The sequence below is a fragment of the Papaver somniferum genome, chromosome 2, assembly GCF_003573695.1.
Source record: "Papaver somniferum cultivar HN1 chromosome 2, ASM357369v1, whole genome shotgun sequence".
Classification (NCBI taxonomy): domain Eukaryota; kingdom Viridiplantae; phylum Streptophyta; class Magnoliopsida; order Ranunculales; family Papaveraceae; genus Papaver; species Papaver somniferum.
This window is the reverse complement of record NC_039359.1, coordinates 69924266-69941477: the sequence shown is the minus strand read 5'-3', so window position 1 is coordinate 69941477 and position 17212 is coordinate 69924266. Positions and strand designations below refer to the sequence as shown.

The 17212-nt window shown below is 36.2% G+C and overlaps 1 protein-coding gene and 1 long non-coding RNA gene across 2 annotated transcripts; one reads left to right on the top strand and one right to left on the bottom strand.

Annotated features, from left to right (window-relative positions):
* The first annotated feature begins 8954 nt into the window (after positions 1 to 8954).
* On the top strand, positions 8955 to 11019 carry LOC113347969. The gene is made up of 2 exons (XR_003359368.1): positions 8955 to 9466; positions 10474 to 11019. It is a non-coding gene; the product is annotated as an uncharacterized LOC113347969 (long non-coding RNA).
* A 2760-nt stretch (positions 11020 to 13779) lies between these two features.
* On the bottom strand, positions 13780 to 16635 carry LOC113351325. The gene is made up of 4 exons (XM_026595332.1): positions 16359 to 16635; positions 15229 to 16165; positions 14771 to 15132; positions 13780 to 14168 (listed from the first exon to the last, which is right to left on the bottom strand). Exons 1-4 carry the CDS (start codon positions 16633 to 16635, stop codon positions 13780 to 13782), a joined length of 1965 nt encoding a protein of 654 aa, XP_026451117.1.
* Positions 16636 to 17212: the final 577 nt, after the last annotated feature.

The following is a 17212-nucleotide window of genomic DNA, read 5'->3' as shown; positions in this document are numbered from 1 at the left end:
TTTTGTAGGTTTTTGGTTACACTTCACCCAGGTACTATCTTTCCGACTTCTCTCTTTACTATTTCCTCATGTTACTTATATTTTTGGTACTGTTCTTTAATTAGAAACATTGAGGACAATGTTAGATTTAAGTTTGGGGGTGGGGTAGAACTTTTTGTTACCTTTTCGTTGCAATAAATAAACTCCAGAGCCTAGAAATTTATCCTATTAAGGATGGCACTAACCAATCTAAGTGGATGGAAGCATTTTGGTTGTAGGAGTTGAGGAACCAATCTGATAGATGGAAACATCTAAAGAGTCTATTCATAAAAGCACAGAGCTCAGGTGTTAGAAATAACATGATAGTTTCACCATATCTCATTGAGTCCTTTTCACTTCTGTTTTTATTTTTTTTTGTTTTTAAATATGTTTCTCTAAGTGATTAGGTGGGGCTCACGATTCAAGTTGTTACCAATGCTAGGGTGAATTAGAGTGATTGAGATACAAAAAAAAAAAAAAAAAAAAAAGTTGAAAAAAAAAGAAAAAAAAAGAGAGAATTGAGACCAGACATCACTGGAATAAATTCAATAAAGTCGACCACTGGAACCCTTGTATATGCCAGTTGTGTTGACCTAGAGTTAGGATTATCGACCACTGGTACCCTTGTATATGCCAGTGTGTTGATATTAGTCAGACTAGTATCTCAGTCCATTAGGATAGGTTCATTTTGGCGGAGGCCTTCAGACAGATATGAGAAACACCGTTCACCTAGTAAACATCAAAACCATCTATGTTTTTCTCTATATCCATCTTCTTGATCTATCCATGTGATTAGTTTACTCCGGATATTGATGTATAGCGACTATCTGAGTAGAGCTCTGTCACTTATATGAATTTTAGTATGCTTGAGTGCGAACTCGTGTACAACAATTGGAATTTCGCATCAGGGTACTTCCTCCTGTAGTCAATAAGTATGCCAACCAAGGAGATTCTTTAGTGCCTTCCAAGGTTCTGTGTAGATAGCTAGGGTCTGGAGTATAAAGGTTTTGTGGGTATACCTCTGGTAAGCCCTCCGGAGACAACACTCCGCCACTAGACACCTAGGGGTTTAAAGGCTTATTGCATACGCTAAATGCAATCGACGATGCCTGCGACAGTGAGTTAGGATTTTATTTTACTTGATTTGTCGAGGATTTTAGAAAATAATTTTGGGGTTGTATTGATAGACGCATTTATGTGTCTATTTTTGATCTGATTTTCTATTTTGTTAGTACCCATTTTTGTACTTATTTTGGTATTTTATGTTTTTGTAGGTGTTTTTGGAGAAATAAGCTTTTGCCGGAAAATTGGCTCGAAAAGTGGTATTTGCGCTCGTGGGAGAAAAATACTATTCGGACTCTCAGTTTGGATAAGGGGCACTTCAATTACTAAGGGTCATTTACTGATAAGGGGTATCCTCTTTACTATTTGCTGCCGCATGCTATTTACACCCCATCAGAGGATAAGGGGAGGTCATCTTCAAGAATTCAAATTCAAGTTCTGGCGGGAATTATTTTTACAGCGGAGCATATTTTAGGGTTTGATTTTGGAACGATTATGGAGAGATTCAACCGCTGAATTCTCTTGGGTTAGGCTTCAGTGGACTAAACAGGGCGTGTATGGGTGTTTTATTCGATGAACTTGGGTTGGATTTTTAGTATGAAGCAAAACAGGAAAGTGATATAATCTAGGGTTTTTCTGCTGTTGAAAAGTTACGTGGATTATGCTGGATATTTTCGTGGATATGACTCGAATTAGCCCGTTGCTAAAAAACAGGGGTGGTAGTAGAGTTTGAATCGAACCAGGAGAAGTTGTGATGTGGTTCTCGTGAAAACAGGGCAAGAGAGAAGTGATGGGAAGTTGAATTATTTTTAGTAAATACGTATAGAAAGGGAAGAGAATATCACCTGTTGGATTTGATTCTATCCTAAGAAGAGGGTTGACAACGGAAACCAGAGAAGAAAAGAGAAAGAATTTGTAACTTTCTGTGATGAAAAGTCCGTGACTTGCAGAGAAAAGAACGGGAAGATAATTGAAATCTTTCTCGAAATATCGTCACCTGTAGAATATATATAAGTTGTTTCGAGTCTCATATAGAGGGTACGAAACCTTAGGAGAAGTTTAGAACACCACAGAGCTCCAGAGATCGAGTTGCAGGAAAAATACAATATTCTGCTGCTGTTGCTGAAGAGGAAGAACACGAAGAACATTGACGCACAAGTATCTGTCGCAGAACACTATCGCTATTCAACAGCAGAACCCATCTATCGTTTATCAACAGTAATTGCATTAGGTCTTTAGCTACTGTTTCTTTTTTGTAACAGAGATTCTGCAACACCTTCACACTGTTGCGAATCGGCTGTGTTATCACTTTTTCACCTCCTTGTACACTTTTGAGCTATAAAAACTTATTTTGATAAGAAGTGGTATATGAGGAGCTAAACCCCATTGCTGAGGCGCTAGAGGAAGCTATTTTTCCAACAAGAAGTGGTATATTCTCTTTTATATATTTATTGCAATTTTATTATGATTATTTGCCTTGAACTAATATCGAATATGATTTTTATTTGAGTAATTGTGATCTATTTTGATGGAGTATGCTTAGTTTAAGACTTTTGATGCTTCATACTTGGTATTTACAATTATTGCTTTTGAAAATCTACTTGTTGCAATAGTAAGAATCAAACTGAACGAGAAAATTGCATGAATACGAAGATTGGATTCAATCACTTTAAACTTGGAAAATAGTGGAATCTTAGCCTCAGTGTTCTTTTAATAATGATATCATCTTTGATTGAGTTTTCTACAACTTTTAGTGTGTTTTCTATTTTAGTTTTAGAATTTAAGTCTATATTTTATCCTTCGCAAGTCTGAGAATCGAACCACTTTTTACCACTATCTACAAACCACATCATTTAGCTGCATTAAGAAGCCAGTTTCCTCTCTTTGATGGTTGGCTAAGGTCGACTTCAATTTTTGCAGAAACTACTCTTCCTCTTTTAGTAAAACCCGTGCTCCATTCTTGAGTTATTTTCCTTCCAATATCCTGACATAGTTTGTCAAGAATGCCATCATGTACGTGTTCAAGATCAAGACCTTTGAACATTACTGAGAAGACATGATGAGAAAACTCATATTCCTTAAGTGGAATCGAGTTATCATACATATTTAGCACCACCAGATGTTCGTAGATAATCCGTGGGACCCTTTTTAGAACATCATTTACATCATCAGCTGTCTTGAATTTGAAAACAAATAAATTCCTACCCATAGTGTTGATTTCAACTCTTTTATGTTTTCTCCAAATGATATTTACATCCTTCTACACCTTGTCGAAATCAATATCATCTTTTGAGATAATTTTTCCAATCAAATTGTTCTTCCATTCATTGGCAGCGGCATCAATATCAGCTTCAGAGATTAGGCTTCCTCTAGCACGGTTAAGTTGACCCTGACTGAGATTTGAGTCTTGCAATCTCCTTTGATCTTTTTTGGAGGTAGACCGGAATTACAATTTGGGCAGAAGTTAGAATTGGTGATATAGATACGATTTAGGATAATGAAGGTTGGCAGACCTTAGTTAATTGCTTTCCAGAAGAAAAAATGAATACTTTGTGGAGACGGTAAGGTCTACAAGAATTTGGTTAGGTTGATTAACCTATTGGGTTAGACATTTGTATCATGAAGCAATTATCTATTTTCTAGATTTTTAATGCGCCAAATAATCATACCTTGGGGGTTGTCTTGGGGGAGGTGGATATTTATGATTGTTTGGGCTACAATGTTGTTTAATTTCTCATGTATCCAGATATGAGATAGAGGATCAATGACATCATCTACCCTTTGGATGGGGTAATATTATGCCTGGTCAAGGTTCGAGAAGTGTGGGATCCAATTGGCCTAGATAGTGGTTGTTAACCGTTTCCAATGAGAGCTGGATGAGGACGGGATAATAACAGTACTTTGTAGAATTAGTTGATGTTTAATATATTTCTCATTGCATAGACCTCCCCAAATGGAGTAAGGTTGATCATGTATGCTTCAAATTCTTCCATAAGCAGCGCTCTATTATGTTCGCTACTTTTCCTTATGCCCAACCCTCCTTATTCTTTTAGTTTGTTTAATTTATCCTAGCTTAAATGATGAAGCTTTTAATGGAGAAATAACGTCCCCATGAATAATTCCTGGTTATGCAATCTATTTGTTTGTGTACATTGGTTGGGGGAAGTTGTGATTGCATAAGGTGATTAGAGGTGGGTGTCATGGATTTTTTTGATGAGACCTAACCTTCCTGCAGGTGTTAGGCATTTTTTCATCCATTCCTTCGATTTCCGCGCTAGACCTTGAAAAAGAGGTGCAATGATGTGACATTGGAAGATCTCCCTTGTTTGAATTGGACCCAAGGTAGATAGGGCTGGGGTTGGCATTCCAAAGAATTATTGGAGATTGAGCACTATGTATTGTTGCAGTCGGGGGTGATGTATGATTGTGTATTTCTATGTATTGATTACCTGGCCCGCTGAAAATAGCTTTAGGATTGTAGCAAATTATTGAGGTGATTGTTACTTTCTGGAGAAGCTTTATAAGTGATGATAATAAGGTCGTCCGCATACATTAAGTGCAGAATAGGTGGGTCTTTCTGTGATAGGTCAAGACCCTCCAATTCAAGTGTAGAATAGGTGAAGCCCCAATCCAAGCTATCATAATCCTTTTAAATATCTAAATTTAGAACTATTTTCGGATATTTGGTGAGGCTAGATGATTTGATAAGGTAAAATAGCTCTCAGCAACCGCTATGTTGTCATGAATTGATCTCTAGGGTACAAAGGAACTTCAATAAGGGCTTATCAAGAATGGAGGAAGCAACCAAATTCAATTAACCAAAATTTTAGCAATGATTTTATAAGTTTACATTACAGAAGACTATATATCTGAATTGAGTTGGTTTTGATGGATGGTAAACCTTTGGTATTAGAGTTACATTTATTTGGTTCATGAGAGGGTGAACATTAAGAGAATAGGAAAAGATGCGAGCCATAACTATCAACTGAGAATGGGTTTTTTCCCAAAAAAACCTTGAAGAACTTACTGGTGTAGCCATTTCGGCCAGGAGTAGTTTATGGAAAAGAGCGCTTGGTTGATTTCTATTGGAATTACCTCCTCAATAAGTAAAGCCATTTGTCTGCGAGTGATTGTTGCGAAAAGGTCTTCGTCTACTATCATGGATGGAGTTGTGTATTTCTCAGTGTGGTGGTCGATAATGAGCAGATCCACATCACGTACCTTTATAATTAACCCAGTTAATATGCGATTCTTGAAGCTATGTTGTATATAGTTAGATCCTCAGTGGATGGTTGCTTTAGTATGGAAGAGGGTGATGTTGTTGTCTCCAAATTATGTTCATTGAATTATTATCTTTGGTGCTAGTATGTGCGTGAAATTATAGAAAGTTCGTGTGATTTCTTTCTGAGTTTCTTTTCTTAAAATAACCAGAATTCCAGCTCATTTCCAGATTGGGTAGAACATTGATGTTGACATGATCTTTCGGTTTCTTGATTACTGTAGGAAGATGGTCAAAAGTTTCTTTATTATGTTCCGAGAGAGTCCTACTAGTTGTGATGAGTTTTAGTTGAAGGTCCAGGGTAGGTTCGCTACCGTGTTGTTACATCCAAGCCGAGTTTACTACTTATTTGAGTTGCATATGAGTGAGCCAAAGATGTTCGAACTTGTAATGTTTAGTTCCTTGTAAGTTTATTGATTTTTCTTGCAGTAATATTGGGGAATGTCCAGAAGCTATCCTCAGAAATCAGTAACCGCTGCATGAAGATTGGAGATGAGCCAATGCTGGTTTGTTAAGGATCTATCAGGTCTCTCTAGAACATTAGCTTTCCCTAGATGGTTGTTTGTCCAAGTGAAGGGATCTTCTCGGAATACCAAATCTATAAAAACCCATTTGATTTATCATTGTGAGGAACGGTCTAAACTGTGCATATGTTACATGTCTTTTCCTTTTTTTCGGATTGATCAATAATGTCATCGAAATCTCACAACAAATCCCATGGTGTATTTGGATTGATATTGGGAATTAGATTGATGGAAAGTCGTCCCGGAGGTTTTTCCTTGCATCGGGGTGTGGTGGTCCATAAATACCAGCGCAAATCCAGGGTTTCCCTGGGGATGGAGGTGTAACCAATACATGAATATAACTTTGTGATTGAAGTAAAACTTGAACATAAAGGTTGTTATTCCACATTAGGCATAGTCCTCCCATCCTGCCAATTTTAAGGACAACAAAATGGTTTTTAAACTGTAGGGATTGTGCTTATGGTTATCATTTGTTAAAGGTTTATGAAATAACGAGGATGTTGGGCTTATAAAGAGATATCAAACCATTGAAATGTTTGATTGTTGTCCATTGGTTGATTCCTTGATAGTTCCAAGATAGGATATTCATTATAGTCCACTAGAGTTGGTCCAAAAATAAATTATACTTGGATAAAGCTGGAAATGTTGGTATGGTGTAAAAGTTGGCAAATATTATTAATTGGGTAGTAGCGGAAGAATTATGTATAGGCCCTGAAATGGGTATAACAGTGTTAAGGCAATGAAAGACGCGAGTTTAGAAGGTAGGTTTTAGGTATGTGTGAACTAAACGTAGTGAATAAGAAAAAAAGTTGGAGATGTAGATGATTTAGGTGATGAGCATCAAGGTAGGTTGTTGAGCTCAGAATAAAAAGATGGGCATTTGTGGTTCGGTTTTTAGAGTGGGTGAGAATTTGAGAGAGTGTAGGTTTAGAAGGATATGAATTCTAATCAAGTAACTTGTGGATGGATTTTGAATGATATTGAGAAGGTGATAAAAGCTAATAAAAGAGTCCTAAAGAGAAAATAAAGATGATGAAAGAGCACAACAACTCTAATATGAATGCAGATGATCTAAATGGTATATTTGACTTGCTAATAAGTGATCTAAAAGAAATGCATAAGGTGAGACCAAATGAGGAGAGATCTCAGACAGATGAGATAACACTGGAAAAAAATGTATATAATTTATAAGGATACATTAATATGTATAAGAGAAGGATGCAAACTGAAATTCCATACACTTGTATCTGAAGTTCTTAACTAAATACAACTATTACAGGATCCAAGCTAAATTTACTATTATGTTACTTAAACTTATACAGACTAGAACAAAGAAACTGTCATGACTGATATAATGCCAAACCTTCATAACTGATATATTTTAGCTAATAATAAGGATACATGAACAAGGTAGAGATACCATAATATTACTTATAACTAGAGCGGATATAGACTAGTACAACAAAAACAAAAATTAACCATAAACATAATGAGCAAAAGAAAAAAAGGTGGTAAGTCCACCAGCTTAGAAAACCTATACCAATTAGATTACAAGAACACTAATGCATACTTAAAGGCATAACCTAGACAAACTAAGAACAACAATTGAAACCAAAAAGGTGGTATATATATATATATATCCACCGACCAATTTGATGTTACAATAGAGTATATACTAGACGTAGTTTTCCAAAAATGGATGTTGGTATTGGCATTGACATTACTGGTGGTTACTTACTAGTGCTTATGGAGGTGTTGATTGTATTGCAGATTCATGCCTAGGATGAATATTTTCAGTTGTAGCAGTGCTGACAGAGTTGGAGGTGGATGGAAAGTCTGTTTGATCCATGATAACAGATTGTGAATCTTTTTTAAAAGGTTGATATTCAGCAGACCATTGATCAAACTCTTCAGTGGATACTCTTCTAGATATACTTGCACCTTATGAGAAACCAATTCCTGTATTAAGGAGATATGCTTGCTGGTCAGGGTTTTGTATTTTGAGGGATGAACCTGCAAGTGTGCTTGAAGGGCTTGAGTTTTCATCATCTGATATAAATTCAACATCCTCAATGTCTGAAACTGAATATATGCTAGGGCTGTGATCCTATTATACTGCATTGATCTCAAGAGGATGCACAAATTCATGCTCAAAGGATTGCTCCTTATTAATAATGACATTTGCTTCTACACCACAAACTACATAGATTGTTCTGTCAGAGTATGATAAAGTGTGAGAATGAAAACCATATTACTTATAACTTTCACTGTCAGAGAAAGAAATTGCAGATTTGTCTTAACCCAAAGGTGTAGGAGATAAATTAGAATCAAAACTCCCATGACTCTAGTAACTATTGGACTCATCAATCTCTACATTATGGAGAATTTCTTGATAATAATAATCATCATCATGCATAGGATCAAAATCTTGTTGAGGTGGTGCTTGAATCGACATTTCTTGATGATGGATCAGGATAAGATCAACGCAGTCTTCGCTTAAGTGGCCTAGTTTGTGACACAAATTGTAGAAGAGTCTTTGCAGTTGTTGGAACTCAAACTCAATCCAATTCACACCATATATATTGTTAGGAGCATGGGTGACAAATTAAAGAAGATTGAAGGATTATAAACAGATATATGCCTGATTTTGAACCCGATATACAACTATAGGCTCGTTTTTTTCAACTTTGCAAATCTAGGCCTCCATCCATGTTTCCATCCAAATCTGTTACTTTTGTCAATTTCCCGGTCAACACGGTCAATTTCTCCTCATCTGAGATGAGATAATGACGCCTAAATTACCCCTATACGCTTTATAAACGTGTAAGGCTAATGGGGTTTGATCTGATAGTAGTGTTAATCCCTTGAAGAATCAACAGCTTGGATTTCGCCTCAGATTTAATCCTTATTCAAGCTCTATGAAAATAAACGCCTCAGATTTAATCGCCTCACATCAGTCTTAGACAACATGTATTTATCTTGTCCACATATCTCTTTAGAACGCATCTTCATGAAAACCTACGTTTGATGTTTATTTGTCATAGCTCGTTATTATCGATTGAAAACCAAATGCTCCCTTTCTCAGTATGACTTATGAGGTTCTTCTCCCTTTCTCCTTCCCCGTTCTCTGCTGCTGTTGACGGATGCATTTAATGGAATTAGGAAATGGTGGAGACTAGAGATGGTGGTTCTGTTTCGATTAGGAGAATGAAGTGATAGTTGTAGTGGGGATCTGAAGTCTCATTTCAAGGAAGAAGATCTCGGTTTAGTGGATCCTAAAATTGAAAAAGAAATTGGGTTTATGTTGCTGGTAATTGACCAATGAATGGATGGGTTTCTTTTGATTTCGAGTTGGAAGATGATGGAGGAGGATTTGCTTGAAGCAGACAGAGGATTTGTTGCTGAAGGAGGAGGAGGAGATGTTGAGAAAGATTTTAGGTTTAAACAGAACTGGCCAGTGAATTTGATGATTTCTCATCAATCTTAAGCACCTATTTCTGGTGGTGGTGGTTCTTTCACGATTCCTCCTGGTTTGAGTCCTACTGGCTTACTTGGTTCTCCTGGGTCTTTTGCTTTTTCTCTGGTGAGTGGATTTAATTGCGAATTTTTCACTCTTTGTCTGTTGATTCCTTTGAAATCATCATAGTCTTTCTTGATTGGGTGAACTTTAATTTTCTGTACTTGTTTGGAATCATAGAATCTTATACTTGAACCAACTTTGTTTGTCATGGATAACTTCAAATTGGTAATTATCAATTGTAGAAACTTGGTATTATGATTTATTATTAATTCGTTGAAATTACGACTCAAAACCATGCACACAAGGTGGTCTTCATTGGGCATCTGATTTTGATTAGTGTATGATGCGGATTTCAGTGTGTATTTTTTCTGGAGTATCTGACTGGCGTATGCATAAATGTTCAAGCAAAAGGGTGTAGGTCATGCTTCTCCATAACTTGATGCTCGTGGAGTCAGTGTTTCAATATTTTTCATTCGGTATTTTATTTCTGTGTTTTTAGTGTCGGGGTACTTGTTCTAGCCAATTTCATGCATGCATAATCATGTAAAAGGTGCTTATCATGTTCAAAAGAAAAAAACAAAAAAAAAAACTAGGCCTCGTGGTTAACTTGTTGGAAAACCCGGGTTAAGAATTGTATATGTTAACTTGTTTGCTCCCATCCCTAAGAGTTGGTCGACAGGATGTAACGCAAACCGATACCTGGATACAAATCATGCCTTTTGTGTGAATTGGCAATTGACAATACTGAAAATCCACCCTTGAACTCCTTCAGATGTTTTTTACTCATTTATGAACACAATTGGAGAAAGAAAGAAAGACGTATTCGGGTATTATATACCCTTATAAGTTACAGTTGGATTCTTGTATAGATGTCCAAGAGGTTTATGTCCTCCTCTTTTCTGTTTTCTTTTTTCTTTCTTCGTGAGTTTGCCAAATGGGGTTTGTTGAGCAGCTGAGACAATGGGGTTTACTTAAAGGGTATAGGACATGCTTTAAATGCAGTTTGAGGTGTTGTTGTTGCCATTGATAATTGAGGCCAGATGGTGATGATATGTTGTTGTTCTCGACAGGTTAGGAAGATATTGTCGAAGCTGGGATGGAGGAGGAACGTGCAATACAAAATATAGAAGGTATGGTAAGTGCTAGTTATTATTCTAGCCTAGAAACAATGAGAGTTGCTGCTGTCTAGCATGGTGCTGTTCGAGTATTACATGGAAGATGGTAATCTAAAGTTGTTGCTGTTATGTGTATCGATGTAAGGGTTTTGAGCTCGATGGAAGAGATTTGGGGGTTGAATTGGATTTGATTTTGAGGTGAATTTGGTGGTTTTGGCCGTCTAAGGATCAGTTAAACTAGTCTGTTGTTGCTGGTTTGCGGAGGGCTCTGTAGATTGTACATGTACCAGATGGGGAATCTGCTTTTCAGACAGACAAAGAAATGTCAGTGTTGTAAGAGTTCCAATCATGTATAGTTTATAGCTTCATTTCAGGCAAGCTCTTTTGCAGGCCACATTTGTATAGTGATGCATATCTTTGTAAAGATGATGCCTGATCTAATAATCAAGATCTTTGTGACATTTGTAACCTACACTTTTAGATTTTTGTTAAATTCCTTTACGTTTTTGACGTGTACAAGTACACTGTACAGTATATCCAGTCAGAACTGAGTACACTGTATACCCAGTTTGGTGTAGTGTATGGTGACGTGGCCAGATGTAGTTTATGGTGACGTGGCCAGATGTAGTATGGTGACGTGGCCAGGTGTAGTGTATATGGTGATGTGGCCAGTTTGATGAGGTGTACAAGTACATTGTATACCCAGTCAGAACTGAGTACATTATATAACCAGTTTGGTGTAGTGTATGGTGACGTGGCCAGATGTTGTGTATGGTGACGTGGCCAGGTGTAGTGTATATGGTGACGTGGCCAGTTTGATGACGTGTACAAGTACACTATATACCCCGTCAGAACTGAGTTATTGTGCAGAATCGGTGAGTTAAAACCGTAACTCGGCAAGTTAGTGATTCGAAGGGCTTAATTGTATTTTTATCCTTCACTAACGGTTTAAAAAAGAAGGATAACCACCGTTAGCAGTTTTCTTAATAAAACGGTCAAAACCGGTCTAGATTTGCAAAGTTCAAAAAAACGGGCCTATGGTTGTAACCCTCAAAAAAAACAGGCCTATATATGTTTTTCGCCCGATATTAAAAAGGTCTATTCTGAGACGAATTTTCATGTAGTTTTAACGAAAATGAACTGGAACTGGATCATCAAAGGCAATGAGTTCCCATAAATTAGAGGTGTTGGTAGTTACATTTACAATTCTTGTCTGCTCGGGGAAAAGGTTATGGAGGTGTATCTCAAAATCCTCACAGGTAAGTGAAAAGGTTTTAGAGAGGATTGAAAACTTACAAATTTGGATCACGAAAATATCTCCACATATATATCACCATATTTCCTTGCCTTAGAACTTTTAACATTTCATTCCGAAATTCAAATTTTATGAGCTGGAAACCCTTTACCAAGCTTACTAACAGAGGGTTCATCATACAATTCCCATCTAAAGCATTTATCAGAAAGTAAGAGTTCTTTTTATCCATTTTTAGTTTTAAAAAACTACCTACTAAACGATTTTGTCATCACCTAACAGGAATAAAGGCATTCATAACATGGTTACTAAACCAATTATTGAAGAAGAAGACATCCCTAGATTCACGACTAGACATAGAGAAAACAACACATATATAACTTAAAAACTTATCAAAGCAGAACACTTTCTGAATCAAGGCAAGGAAACATATATAGAGATATAAGAGAAAAATGTCTTCAAAACAATGAGGGATTAAGAAGTATTCATGGAGGATTTGAGCATAAAGAATAATATAATAAGGAATATTATTATTGCAATTCATAGATAATTATAGGGGAATCAGAGTTGAATTTTTTTGACAGGAAACAAGGAGTTGCAATTGTTGTGATGAACGGGGTTACTGCAAGAAAAAGGATCATAACTTAGTAGTAATCTTCTAGTTTTGCCATATGATGTTTCTGCTTCTCCAAGTTTAAATAAAAAATTGCTATCGAAAAGTAAGATGATATCCCCTGATGGACGAATGATGTTACCTTGGTCATTTGATTGAACTCCAGCTGCAGCAGAGAAACTTGAGGAGAAGAGAAAGCATCATGATGAATTTTGAGTTCCAAAGGAGGCACATGCAAAAAAACTATCTTTAGAGGACCTATCAGAACCGAGAAACCTAGATACTATACGTGCACAAAACCATTGATATCAGAATAAAAAATCTTTTGGTACTTGTCTTTAATAACCCAATTGATTGATAGAATTATGACCAAAAGATAAATTGAATAATAGACAACATATGCAACAATTTAAGGTTTATATTAATTGAATACCAAAATGAAAATTAAAGCCACACCCAATAATTTATAGGACTACATTGTGATAATAGATTTTGCTAAGGGAGAACATGAAGATCGTAATTGAGACATGATACGAATTAGGGTTTGCTGAAAAATCTCCAAAATATTTTTTTCTCTTTTTTTTATGGGGAATCGATTTTCTCCAAGAGGATATGTAATACCAAAAAATATTGTAGAGCATGTCGTTCATTTTGTGTCACTAAGCAAATTTGGGTTGCGGAGTAAATTTTGGGTTGTCCCATAAAAATTACGGGTTAGGCGCATATTACATATCACTAAGTAAACTCTGGATTACACACATATCAAGATTGGGTCTAAGTGGCATGTTTAAGACGGTGAAGAATTTTTGTCACACAAGAGTTTGAGTCGCTATTAAAATTGTGAGTCTCATGGTAAATTTTGGGTCAACAAGATATAATTAATTAAGTCTTGGATTACACTTATGGTGACGGTGGAAGATTATGGAATAAGTTTAAAGTAATTTATGATTACAAAATGTAACTGGAAGATATTTAAAGTCGATATAGAGATTTTAAGTCGCGTGTCGGGCACCTACTCGGCCACAATAGAGATTTAAAGTCAGGGAACAAATTCTAGATTTGTTTGGAAAATTTAGACCAAATTAAATGACAATAAATAAATAAATTGAGCAGAACTATGTCAAATTTTAGTAGCTTAATTATACACACATTCTCTAATAAATGAATTTCATTGAAGGAAATATCAATGGAGCAAGTAACAAAATCATAATAGGAGTAAATAGAATCTATAAAAATACGAGCAATATATAAGTTACTAGCTCACACTCTAACCTTTTTTTTTTTTTTTGATAATGTGTCTAAAAACAAAACAAACTAAGTCACTCTGACCATTTTTGGGTAAGAAACACCCTGAATGTCAGCTACCAAATTGTTAACTATTACATCAGGAGGATTATTAAACCAAATGCCCCTCTAGAAGACCTTCAGAAGCTTTCTTTGAAAATGTGTCCGCAACAAAGTTGGATTCTCTGTGTTGATGAATGAAAACAAGATCTTCGAAATTCTCACTTAATTCTTCAATATCCTGGATAAGTCCCCTGAGGTACCACAAAGGAGAAACTTCACCTCGACAAAGTTGAATGGTGTATAAAGAGTCGCATTCAACTTCGGGTTTCCTGATTCCAAGTTGAACAACAAGTTGCAGACCATCTCTTTCCGCCCACACTTCAACCATATTACTCCCATTCTGATATATATGCTTCGTATAACCTGCCACAAAAGCCCCAACATCATCTCTAACCACTCCACCAATTCCTGCATAAAGAGAGTCAGTAGAAGCTCCACCTGTGTTTAATTTATAATATCCAAGTTTAGGACAGTTCCACTTGACTAAAATTTCACGCTTACGTATAAAACTATCTTCTTTATGTATGACAGTGAAATAAAATTCTCTTACTTTCCTTATTACCAGAGCTAAAATTTTAAGAGCAACAAACCTTTCATTTTAATGATTTAGCCTAGTTCTACCATTCCAGATGCCCCACAGCATAAAAGGAACAATATAACACCATTTAATACTTCCAACAGACCCATTCAAAGATATAAGGTGTTTTAAGTAAGTAGGTGACATCACTCAAGATCAATTCTTAAACCTGTTATGTCTTGTAACTTCTTCCAAATAGGCGAAACTGAAGAACAATTGAAGAACAAATGATAAACAGTCTCAATATCACAATGACATAAAGAACATCCAGGGTTAGAAGCAATACCTTTCATGTATAGAGATTCATTAAGATGAAGTTTTTTGTGGCAAAGTTTCCACAAAAAGAATTTGATTTTCTGTGGGCATTTGATGCTCCATAAAAATTTCCAGTCGGGGTTGACATTATATGTACCAACCCTCCCTGAAATCAGGAATTTTTAAGCTTCTTTAACACTAACCTTACCATCTTTACCATGGGCCCACACTCTTTTATCCCTCCTACCTTCACTAGCGGTAACAGGCATAGCATAAATATTTTCCTTAACCTCTTCAGAGACGAAACTATCAACTACAAATAGATCCCATTCTCTCGTACTTGGGTTAATTACATCCTTCACTCTAAGGGAAGGAATAGTAACATTTTCCATATCGGTGATTGCAGACAAAGGGATATCATTGATCCAAGGGTCATTCCAAAAGTCTACTTGGATACCATCACTAATACACCACTCCAAACTATTCTTAATGATGTCTTTCCCTTTCACTAAACTTCTCCAACTAGTGGAGCATCCATTCTTAGTCCTACTAGTCCAAAAATCATCATATCTGAAATATTTCGCCTTTAAAAGACAAGCAACATCAGAGTCTGTATTTTCACTGACCCTCTAAGTCATTTTGTCAAGTAAGGCTAAGTTACTTAACCCCAAATCTCTTATCCCTAAGCCACCTTGAACAATAGGGCTACAAACAGTTGACCAATTAACATTATGCATCTTTCTCGAGCCTTTATCTCCACCACACAGAAAATTTCTCCTAAATTTGTCAATCTTATTTACTAGGCCTTTAGGTAACTTTAGAATAGCCATGACATGATTCCACACATGGTCAAGGACAGACTTAATAAGCACTGACCTCCCAGCAATATTCAACGACTTAGATTTCCACCCTATCATTCTATTGCTAAGATTTTCTAACAAATCATGAAAGGTATTTTCAGACAACCTACCCCACTGTAATGGTATACCTGAGTACTTACCTGGCGTAGAAGCAACCTGAACTTTAAGCGCTCTTGCCATTCCCATGGTAAAACTCCTTCCCAGATTGCTAGAAGTCAACAAGGTCGACTTAGCATCACTTATCACCTGGCCATACCATCGACTGAATTTTTCTAAAATCTGTCTCAGGTTGCAAGCATTATTGTAATTTGCTTTTAAGAAAATTATGCTATCATCTGCATACATAGAATGGGCAATCATAGGAGCTCCTTTTGCAACAGTGAAACCCTGCAAATACTTCGAATCAATACCTTGTTGTAAAAGTCTCGATAAAGCTTCAAGACAAAGAATGATAATAAAAGGGGACAGAGGGTCTCCCTGACGGATTCCATTTCTCGGGGTGAACTCTTCACTTGGAGCGCCATTTTTAAGAACTTGAAAAGCAACAGAACTTATATAGGTTATAATCCAGTTCACAACCTTATCAGCAATATTTAAATATTTTAGTAATAAAAGGCCAACTAACCCTATCATACGCTTTATCAAAATCAAGTTTGAGGGCCATCCAACCTTGACACCTTTTTTAGTCTTAAACGAGTGAACAATTTCATTACAAATTATGGTCGAGTCAAAAATGGACCTCCCTTCAATGAAAGCATGTTGGTTTTTTGAAATAATTTTACTCATAAACGGCCTAATCCTATTAGTGAGGATTTTGGTTATAATCTTCATGGCATAATTGCACAAACTAATAGGTCTATAATCTTTGACACATGTCGAAATAATTTTCTTAGGTATAAGCTATAAAAGTCCTATTTAGTCTCTGGTCAAGCATACCATGAGGGAAGAAGTCTTTAACCAGCTTGATTATACTTGGTCCAACAATGTCCCAGTATTTATGAAAGAAAATCCCTTGAAGACCATCAGGTCCAAGGGCTTTCATCGAACCAAGCTGTCGCATAACATTCTTAATTTCCATAATTGAAACCTCCCTAGTGATGCTATTGTTTTCACTATCAGATATAATGTTTGGGAATAATCTCTCAATTTCATCATGGTCAAGGCTAGTATTTGTTGAGTTGAATAAAGAACTAAAATGATCAACAATTTCCATTTCAATACCTTTATCAGAGTTAGCCACTTACCATATTTATCCTTTAGCGTGCAAATAGAGTTTCTTCTCCTTCTAACCAAGGTAGAGGTGTGAAAGAACTTAGTATTGATATCCCCATCTTTCAGTCACTCTACTCTAGACTTTTGTCTCCAAAAAACCTCTTCCATTTTAAGAAGATTCAGATAATCATATAAACAAGAATACATGTGCTTCCTAGCCTCTTCAGTAGGAGATAAGTCAAAATAATTTTAAGCATCAGTAAGATTAAAAAGAGTACATTCTATCCTAGTATAGAGATTTACAAATACATTCTTATTCCACTGTCTAGCTTCTTTTTGTAATCTCTCAACATTCTCAAAGTAGTTTTGGTCACTATTCATGAAAGGATTATACCAATTATCTTTAACCACATCAAGAAATCCATTGTCTCGAACCCACATGGCCTCTAGCCTAAAAGGTCTTTGTTTAAATTTCTTATTAGGCTCTAGGTCAACTAAAACCACTTTGTGATCGGAATTAAAATAAGAAAGGTGAAATACCTGAGCATTTGGGCAGCTTTTACACCATTCATCATTAC

Coding starts and splice junctions, on each gene's coding strand:
- LOC113351325 (XM_026595332.1), bottom strand. CDS start 16,635: ATGGAAATTGTTGATCATTTTAGTTCTTTATTCAACTCAACAAATACT. Junction 16,166..16,358: donor TAAAGACTTCTTCCCTCATG/GTATGCTTGACC, acceptor CTTTCATTGAAG/GGAGGTCCATTTTTGACTCG. Junction 15,133..15,228: donor TTAGGGATAAGAGATTTGGG/GTTAAGTAACTT, acceptor GAAATATTTCAG/ATATGATGATTTTTGGACTA.